At 47.2% G+C, this 10,000-nt stretch overlaps 1 protein-coding gene across 1 annotated transcript in view; it reads right to left on the bottom strand.

Moving 5' to 3' along the window:
• prex2 (phosphatidylinositol-3,4,5-trisphosphate-dependent Rac exchange factor 2) overlaps nt 1-10,000 on the bottom strand; it is a gene marked incomplete in the record, with an annotated part of 130,928 nt that overhangs the window by 68,858 nt on the left and 52,070 nt on the right. The window contains 6 exon segments of the mRNA XM_048266370.1: nt 2,410-2,495; nt 2,607-2,755; nt 5,675-5,767; nt 6,664-6,806; nt 8,330-8,402; nt 9,128-9,203. Of these exon segments, the coding sequence (XP_048122327.1) occupies nt 2,410-2,495; nt 2,607-2,755; nt 5,675-5,767; nt 6,664-6,806; nt 8,330-8,402; nt 9,128-9,203 (620 nt within the window).

The raw sequence follows: 10,000 nt of genomic DNA, 5'->3' as shown, positions 1-10,000 counted from the left end.
CCAGGGACACAACAGAGGAGGTGGGGGTGGGGGGGCGGAGGAGAGGAGGGGTGGAGGGGTAGTTGGCAGCGTTGGGAGAGGAGGTGAAGCTCAGATGTGCTCAGGGGGTGCTTAGAGGCTCTTAATCCGGCTACGGCGTGCGAGGGTGACCACCGGGAGGCATGTCGGCAGCGGACCCCTGTGGCGGGGATGCCATTGTGAGGTGTGGGGAGTACAGCAGGGGGGTTAGAGGATGAGCTGACCCTAAGGGGGACCCACCCCCAGCCCCCACACACGCTGGTCACACACACACACACACACCCCTACTGAGACTCCCGCTGGTCTGCCTGTGGGTCTCTCAGTGATAAGCCCAGCAGGGACGGCACCGCAAGCAACACAAGTGCTCAGTTTCATCACTCTCTCTCTATCTCTTTTCTCTCTCTCTCTCTCGTCGCTGCTTTCTTTTTTCACTCTCACTCTGTCTTTACAACTCTATCTCTCTCTTTTTCTATCATTGCCCTCTCTGTGCAACTCTATTTCTCTTTTGTTTTTATGTCTGCTCTCTCTCTCTCTCTCTCTCTCTGTCTTTGTTTCATGCATTCTGCACCTCTCTCTCACACTCGCTCTTTCTTAGTTTGTCTCACACATTCTATCTCTCTGTCTTTCTCCTTCCCTCTGTTTCAATCTCTTTCTTTCACACCTTCTCTCTATCAAAAAAAAATATATATATATATATATATATATATATATATATATACTCTTTTGATCCTGTGAGGGAAAAATTTGGTCTCTGCATTTATCCCAATCCGTGAATTAGTGAAACACACTCAGCACCCAGTGAACACACAGTGAGGTGAAGCACACACTAATCCCAGCGCAGTGAGCTGCCTGCAACAACAGCGGTGCTCGGGGAGCAGTGAGGAGTTAGGTACCTTGCTCAAGGGCACTTCAGCTGTGCCTACTGGTCGGGGTTCGAACCGGCAACCCTCCGGTTACAAGACCGAAGCGCTAACCAGTAGGCCACGACTGCCCCAACGTCTTTTTGCTCAACTTTACCAATAAATGTGCAAATAAATGTGAAGCACACTGATGTGAGAGACGTCTGAGGACAACAGACAACAAACACCAGAGAGGGAGAAACAGCAGGGAGGAAAAAAAGAATTGACTGTTGAAATCACATGAATCCCAGAGAGAGAATGTGAGTGAGAAAGAAACAGAGAACAAAAAAAAGAAGAAGAAAAAAAAGAGTGAAATCTTTTCCCCTCACTCTCTGTAGACAGCGGGAGAGTGCAGAGCCGGCCAGGGAGGTGACTCCAGAGCAGAGCAGAGCAGAGCAGAGCAGTGATTGCAGCAGCTCAGCCTTTAGACTGTTTCTGGAGAGGGCAACATCTTATCTGCACTTTCCTAGAAACACTCGCTCTTTCTCTCAAGAGACAGGCAATTCTGAGGCCACTGGCTTCTCTTGTTTTTTAGAGTTTTTTTCTGTCAGCGTACTCATCTTCTGACCAGATGGGAAGAGTTCGGCAAGCATAAACCTGCCCTGTTGTAGCTGTGAGTGTGTGTGTGTGTGTGTGTGTGTGTGTGTGTGTGTGTGTTCGCAAGCATTTCCACATGTATATATGGGTATAGTGTGCAAGGGTATAATGTGCATGAGTACTCACCGAGCCCCAGCTGTGGTCCATGTGTCCTGCTTGCGTGTGCAGGGAAAGCAGGACAAAGACAGACATACAGTCTCCTCATGGCCTCCACTCAGCCAAGCTAGCCATTCACCACAACAGACCACATCAACACATCTGAACACGTCACCTCTGTGCTGCGATAACCAATTCTCACATTCCTAGACACTGACGCCTGGCGATAGCCAACCACCATCTGAGAACCTCACCAGTGTCATCTCAGCTCACCTGCCACGTGTCTAACCAATCTCGCAAGCCAACTATCAACAGGCCCAGCAGCTATCCATCCAACCAGCCCTTCACTCTCATTCAGCCAAGCTATACTCAACCAAACCCAGCCAGAGCCATCTCCTCATGCCTCCATCTTCACCTTTGCCTGTCACTCACCCACTATTCTTTTTAAAGGTTCTACGTGGATTTTTTCGATGTTGTTTACTTGTTTTAGCTGAAAACATCCAAACATAAAGAATACGAAGAAACACCCATTGTTGACATAATGTGACAAAAATGGCTATGCTCTGTGCTGTCCAGATATCATCTGATGTTAATGTGCAAACTAGCTAGTGGCTGGGCGGGCTTGCACTACCGAGCTCTTTTAAACCCGTTATCTCAACAGATATCCACAAGGCATTCAGGCTTCCACCAGGCTTCTCACTCCATCCACTCTAACCAACACCTTCGGCACCAAACTCCCACCCCAAACTCAGATCCACTAAGTTCCAAACAGCCTTCTCACACACCACCTGGGCCTCACCTCTGCCGACTGCATGCACCACAGACGGGCCGAAGCCGCGGATCTGAAAGCCCAGGCCATCTGCTGAGTCGGGGATTTTCACCGTCCTGCACAAGCGAGGAGAAGAGAGGAGAATAATAAAGTACATGAACAGAGAGATCAACACATACAAATAAAACATACACACACAACAAACCAACAAAACGCATGTGTCTTACTCTCTGGGTTTGGTGCTGATCAGCACCCGGATGGGGCCCTTGCTATTGAAGCACTGCTTCAGTAGGCTGTCCACCTCCTGGAAGGGCCGCAGGAATACCAGGTCCCCATTGATGGCGAAGATCTTCTTCCCCACCTCCAGACCTGCCATCTGCAGACGAACAACAACAATGAAGAGGACTGATTTATTCAGTTTTACTCAAACTTCGAAATATAGACCAGCCATCTAGACAGAAACACAAAACACCAACCAAGAAGCATGCAAAGTTGGCAAACAAAATAAAATGTTATTATCAGTTTCTCATGTGTGTGGGTAGACACACAATAAAACAACTTTAATTTGGTTACGTTAAATTAAATTGGTAAATTGCCTGTAATAATATTGTTTCATCAATGGCACAAATTCATCTGTCAATGGCACAAAAATGTTACAACTACTACTATTACTGTGGACTAATAAATTCTCACTTGATGTACGAATGATGTCTACTGTACATGACACAATTGTTCAGCAGTAGTGTAGACTCCTTTAAGGTTCAAGCTCTAGATCTATTTCTAGCACTAGTTCTGTGTGGAGTTCTAGCACTACTTCTGGTTCTAAGTGGAGTTCTAGCTCTAGCTCTGGTGTGACTCTGTGTGTTCTGTGGGACAGTTGTGTGAGAGTATGTGAATGGCCCTAATGAAAGTCAGACTGTCTGCAGTTCCTCTGTTCTGTCCCAGCCACAGGAGGATTCTCTCCTCCGAGTGCCGACTCAGCATGTTACAAAGGAGAGTGGGCGATCTCACACACTCTCTCCCTCTCACTCCCCTTTCCTCTACTCTCCCTCGATCTCTCCCACCACCTCACTCTACCCTTCTCTCTCACCCTCCAACCCCTCTCTAACCCTCTCTCCCACCACCTCACTCTACCCTTCTCTCTCACCCTCCAACCCCTCTCTAACCCTCTCTCCCACCACCTCACTCTACCCTTCTCTCACCCTCTCTCCCACCACCTCACTCTACCCTTCTCTCTAACCCTCTCTCCCACCACCTCACTCTACCCTTCTCTCTAACTCTCTCTCCCACCACCTCACTCTACCCTTCTCTCTAACCCTCTCTCCCACCACCTCACTCTACCCTTCTCTCTAACCCTCTCTCCCACCACCTCTCTCTACCCTTCTCTCTAACCCTCTCTAACCCTCTCTCCCACCACCTCTCTCTCAGTATCATCCTCCCTTTCCATTGTCTCTCTCTCTCGCCCACCACCTCTCCATCACATTCTTTACACATCTCTCTCGCTTCACCCTCTCTCTCCATCCCCTTTCCCTCTCTTTCTATCTCCCTCTTCCCCTCTCTCTCTCCCTCTCTCTCTCCATCCCCCTTTCCCTCTCTTCCTCTCTCTCTCTCTTCCTCTAACAGATAGCAGGGGATGGTCAGAAGACAGCTCTTTATCTCTGGGAGAGCACAGCTGGATCTCATTGTTGTGTTCTGCCGCAGTGCCTCATCAGAAGACTGTTGGAAGGTTCTCCACACAAGAGTGCCTGATCCATAAGCCTGTTAACACTCACTAATATTCTTACAGTAAAGTAGAGCTCTTCCTGGGTGTTCTCTCAACTAGCCTTAGATTAGTTGAAGGACGGTTTTGACAGATACTCTTCTTTTCATTTCTACTTATTTCATACTGTACTTTTGACTCTTTGTCTGACTGGGAATAGATTGTAAATAATATCTTCCAAAAAGATGTTCCTAAGTACGTAGAGTAAAGGCTCTTCTGTATAGATAACGATGCAGGGAGAATTTTACGAAAGCTTAAAGGCTCTAAGCTGCACCCTCATCTTTTTCTCTGAGAGTCCATCTGAAGACTTGAGTGAACTAGACTTCCTGTGCTTCTCTATTGATCCAGCTCCCATCCTCCACCCTAGGGATAAACCACACCACTCTCCCCTCCTACCCTCCTCTACATTATGATCTGGGCCGGATCAAAGATGGCAAACATCAAAAAGACAACCTCAAGAATGCAAAGGGCTTTTTTTCCCCTTTTCCATGTGTTCTATTTCGGCTCTGGAAAACCACAACAGTTGATTTCAATGTCCGTCGGTTACCACAGCGAAAGTTCAAGCGTAGAGCAAAATGCTGCCCGGCGGAGGCTTCTGTCTATAGAGTTAGTGATAAATCAGCCCCTAATTGGGTTCGCCGGCCCCTAAAACCTCAGGGAAAAAAAACGTCCCTGCCATCCTGCTGAAGCCCGACCATAAAAGATTCCCAAGCCTTCCGCGGAGCCGATTCCGTGCCAATGTTTACCCTTGATGCCCCCCACCCCACCCCCCTTATTTGGTGAGCAAATATTCAAAATAAGCCTTTACATTCACAGACTCCCCAGAGGATTCTAGAAGGAGGAGAAATGCTGTCGGAGAGGTCAGCGGGGGATCCGGAATCTCTGTTTTGTTTACAGTGAGTGACCTGAGGTAGTGACCTGACAAACGTCACAGGGTCAGCATGAGGGTAGAGATGGCTTGGGTGTGTGTGTGTGTGTGTGTGTGTGTGTGTGTGTGTGTGTGTGTGTGTAGGGTTGAGTTACTGTGTGAAGTGAAAGATATCTTGTGTGAGTAGTTGTGTGTGAATGTGTACATACATGTGTGCGTGCTTAGGGTATGTGTTACTGAGTGAAGGGAAGTGAAAGTGTGCCATCCCACTTTGTGATCACATGTCTAAGCCCACTCAGGTGCCGACATATGAAGTATGCTTAAAATGAGCATTGAAAGAAGCAGGTAATTACTTAAGCAGCTTAATGAGAGACATGAATAGCGAAGACACTCTGCACTCCACAGAGCCGTTAACTCAATCTCACTCGACACACTCCCACCCTTTTTGCAGTTTTACATTTCAGCTGCGCCAGAATCCATCTCCTTGTTTTGACGCAATAAGTCGCTGAGGTCAAGAAGAAGTAACAACAATCCTGTTTACATGGAGTGAGTAAATTTAAGCAAACATCCATCATCAGCATCCCAGCTGGAGCCAGACAGCTGCAGTTAGTTGTGTGTGTGTGTGTGTGTGTGTGTGTGTGTGTGTGTGTGTGTGTGTTGAGGCTCACCTCTGCATGTGAGCCCTTCTCCACAGACTTGATGATGGGCACTCGGTTGCGGTCCTCAAGAGTGAAGCCGTAACCTCCAGCACTGGGCCTGATCTGCAGATTAAACACACACACAGAGTTCACCACACTCATAGACAGACCCACACACACAGAAATACACACACACGCACGAACACACGCAGGCATGCACGCACGCACGCACACACACTACTGAATTTTCAGATGCCAGATGGGATTTGCTTATTTTTTCAGAATTAAAGCTGCAATGAACCATCTTTCAAATAAGAATGTTCACATTCATCTCTCTCTCTCTCTCTCACTCTCACTCCTGTTTTGAATAACAGTAAGTGCACGCTCCAGATTTGTGCTCACTCATGACTGGTCTGTGCCAAGCGGCTGCACTCATCCCACTCCTCACGCACTGCAGGCAGGCAGGCTGGGAGCTAGTCATTCATAAGCCTGACGCAGGGAGTCTGGCTCCGCCGGCCCGCACTGATGTGTGTGCTGAGATGCACCTCTGATGATGATGATGCATGGAGACGTATGGAAGGGAGCGGAGAAGAAGATATTCTAATATTTTATGAAAGCCAGTAGAGTTGGAGTAGCATTAAAGTAGTAGAATTGAAATAGTCGCAGAATTGGAATAGTATTTGGACAGAATTGTCTGCTTTATAGAATTGTAGAATAGAATTTCAATAATAATATACGGTAATTGGAGTGTAACTGGAGTGTCCAATGTAGGTTCTACCGATTGGAGAAGGGACACAACATGTGTAGAAAGGACAGAAAAAGAGAGATGGGTTGGTCTATTGCACTACTATTGCACACGTGCATGTAATCACCTGATCACAGGTGAGCCTCTAGGTACCTGAAACGGACTCAAATACAAACTGCAACACAAAGGAACAGGCACAGGGAATGGCCAACGGCCAGAGCCATTGTCTAGGCTGTCAGCTGCAGGCAATTAAGCTCGACGCGGCCTCTCTCACCAGCAGGGACTTGGCGATGACGTTCTCGGCTATTTTCAGGTCGTGCTTCAAGAGCTTGTGTTTGGTGTTGGATCCCTCCATCTCTTCGTCGGCGAAGAAGCGGAATAACAACGGCTCATCCTTGAACTCGCTCTTCTCCAGCACTGTAAAAAACCCGAGAGAGAGAGAGAGAGAGAGAGAGAGAGAGAGAGAGAGAGAGAGAGAGAGAGAGAGAGAGAGAGAGAGAGAGGACATCTGCCATTAATTCCTGCGTCCCACGTCTTTCCTCTCCCATCAGAAGAGATGCTTACCTCTCCAAAAGCATCCCTCTTTTTTTCTTCCCTTACAGACTCATATCAATAAGCAATGCATGACTGTCATCCAACACACTGTTTAAAGCACTGAATATATTGTTATGGGCTAGTGCAGACAAACCTTCCTGTTACTGTACATGTCATACAAAGGTCCTTTAATCTTTGAGAGGTTTGGGGAACTAGAGGTAGCAAACAAACTTTGGGTTTAGTAAAGTTGCTGAAGTTCCTCAATCTAACATGCATATTCAGACAGTGAAGGACTATGGAGAGGACCTAAGTGTGTCTGGGGGGGGGTGTACGTATGCATGCAGGCTTCGGTCTTCGACCGAGGTCCTGTTGGCGTGGGCGACCAGAAGGAGAGTGCCATAGTCAGGATTTAAACATGTTGCTATGGCGGCATAATCGCCACACAGCCACCACCACCACCCACATCCATCCAGACTCAACTACAAAAGACAGTGACAACCCCCCCAACCCCCACCCCTCAACCCCCCTGGCCCAAGTGAGAAATGAGCTAAAATAACTGCAGTTTCCTGAACAGCTCTTTCATTTTATAGAGGGGGTCAGATATTCGACCAGTTGTCAGAAAAAAATAATAATATGTTACTGTCACGAATATCTAGAGTTGCATGCTGGGTCTGACATGAAAATATTGTAGTTTTTACAGTAATTATGTTCCATACATTTGTCATTGATTTGCTGCGTATGAAAACGTAATTGCGGGCAGTCGTGAAATGGTTACATCACTGGGGGAAACGAGAGATAGATGGTGACTCACTGGCGTATGATGTGGACTTTGGCACTGGACGGCACGTCTCTTAAAATCTGAAAGCCTCAAATCCTGTAAACAATCTGTCACCGTGGCAACCAACCCTTCACACTTGGACCAGCAGAAATTGTTTTGGTGCTGTCCCAATGCTGACTGCTCTGAGGCAAACCAGGCACTGACTACACCCCCATCCAAACGCATGCACACACAGACACACACACACACACACACACACACACATGCAAACACACACACACACACACACACACACACACACACACACACACACACACACACACACACACACAATTGGAGACTGCCAAGTGCCAAACACTTTCTGGCATGCTTTGGAACCCTAGCATAATGCATGACATAACAATATGACACACACAAAAACCCTTAGAGCACAGCATGCAGGAAAAAGGGAACCAAAAAAGAATTTGTGTTTTTCATTGTGCAGTCTGATGCTAGACTGCATCATTCATAAATCTGAATCAGATTTGGCTGTGATGTGGCCCAGGTCTGCACCAGATCAAGGACAGACCTGAGGCCCAGTCTTTTGCACTCTTGAACATGTACAGTACATTCGGTTGTTTGGTCCTACCGTGGTGCATGAAGCCGTTGTCACACAGCTCCTTCCCCAGAATCACAGCTTCCTCCCTGGTCCGGCAATCACCCTGGACACGGGGGAGGGAGGGGGGGAGGGGGAGAGAGAGAGAGAAAGAAAGGCTCCATCATTGTCTGCCTGGTGAGCCTCAAAATGTCAAAGGAACCCTTCACACTCTGGCCATTGTGCTTCTGAGTGGCTGGGCAGAGGGCCGTCCACAGAGGAGGGTCACATTCACATAGAGTGGACAGGGAGAACGGCAGCAAACAGAGGCAGATGCGGCCGCTAGCCGAGCTTTTGTTGCCGTTCAGTTCAGTTCAGTTCATCATATCTCCATTGATACGGCATAAGAGGAGTGAGAAGTGCCACTCTGGAAGTGGGTTCTCAGTTCATCTCCAACAGCTTTCTGACTCATACCCAGATGCTCAATTCTCAGTTTCCAGCTTCTCTAGGGCTTTTTTTTTCGGCAAATACTTGCACACTTTTTGGTCGTGGTGACAAAAGGAGAGATCTCGCAGCCATGCTGGGGTTTATAGTTTCAGTCTGTTTCCGCCTGGACATATTTGAAGTGACCTGGCTATTTAGAAAACAGCCACTTCCTCCTTCCTCCCTTTCAAGTCTCTGCAGTTCCTTGGGAGCCAATGTGTTTCCAATATGCATTACACAAGCCAATAATATCATTCGTGCCAAAGACAAACACACACACACTCACACACACACACACACACACACACAAGAAGGAAATAAATGAAAAACATTATAATAATAATCACAATGATACATTCATGCAAATACCTGTGCAATGAGCCAGTCGATTAGTTTGTTTGCCATCACAACGGATTTGTATGTTCTCAGATGGTAGTCTTTATCTCTGTTTACAAACAAGAGGGAAGACCAACAATGTGAATGAAAAAATGTATGAGGGAACACATCTGTGAAAAAACGCACACATGCACCTTGAACTTGATCCAGGACATCAAGATCTTAACATGACCTTTGAGACCTTTTGGGGTCTTACACACATACACACACACACACACTCACAAACACACACATTCACAAACACACACATTCACAAACACACACATTCACACACACACACACGCACACACACAAAAGCACACAGACACACACAGACCCTATGGGACAAGACATTCAAGATGCCTGCCCCTGGGTCTCTTGTCATAACAGGCACTTCCTCAGCATCAGTCAGCGGGGGAAAACACCACTCTTCCCTCAGCCCCTCCTGTCCAAACACCAGGGAGGCTCTCCGCTGAGTTCTGACCCCAGACATTGCCACTGAGCCCCAGGCACCAGGCACCAGGCCCCCGGGCCTCCGGCGGGGGACACAGAGGGGTGAGTGAGTGAGTCACGACTTGAGCATTTCAACCGCCCAAATCAGACTGGCCAGAGGATGGCCAGAGACCTTCCGGTCACACCAGGAGGTTTATATGCATACCAAAATGTTTGAACAATGTTTGAAAAATGTTGAGACAGAAACAAAACTTGAAAATTAAAAGATTATTTAAACTGACTGCTTTTCAGGTCACTATGACTTTATGAATGCACCCTGTGTTATTACAATGTTACTACAATTTGTATGTTCTCTGTTTGAAGACTGTACTTTTAACCCCTCTATATAATGTATTTATAGTAGGTATTATTTGT

Source organism: Alosa alosa, chromosome 16 (genome assembly GCF_017589495.1).
Source record: "Alosa alosa isolate M-15738 ecotype Scorff River chromosome 16, AALO_Geno_1.1, whole genome shotgun sequence".
NCBI classification, from domain to species: Eukaryota; Metazoa; Chordata; class Actinopteri; order Clupeiformes; family Clupeidae; genus Alosa; species Alosa alosa.
This window is presented reverse-complemented; position numbering and strand designations above follow the sequence as displayed.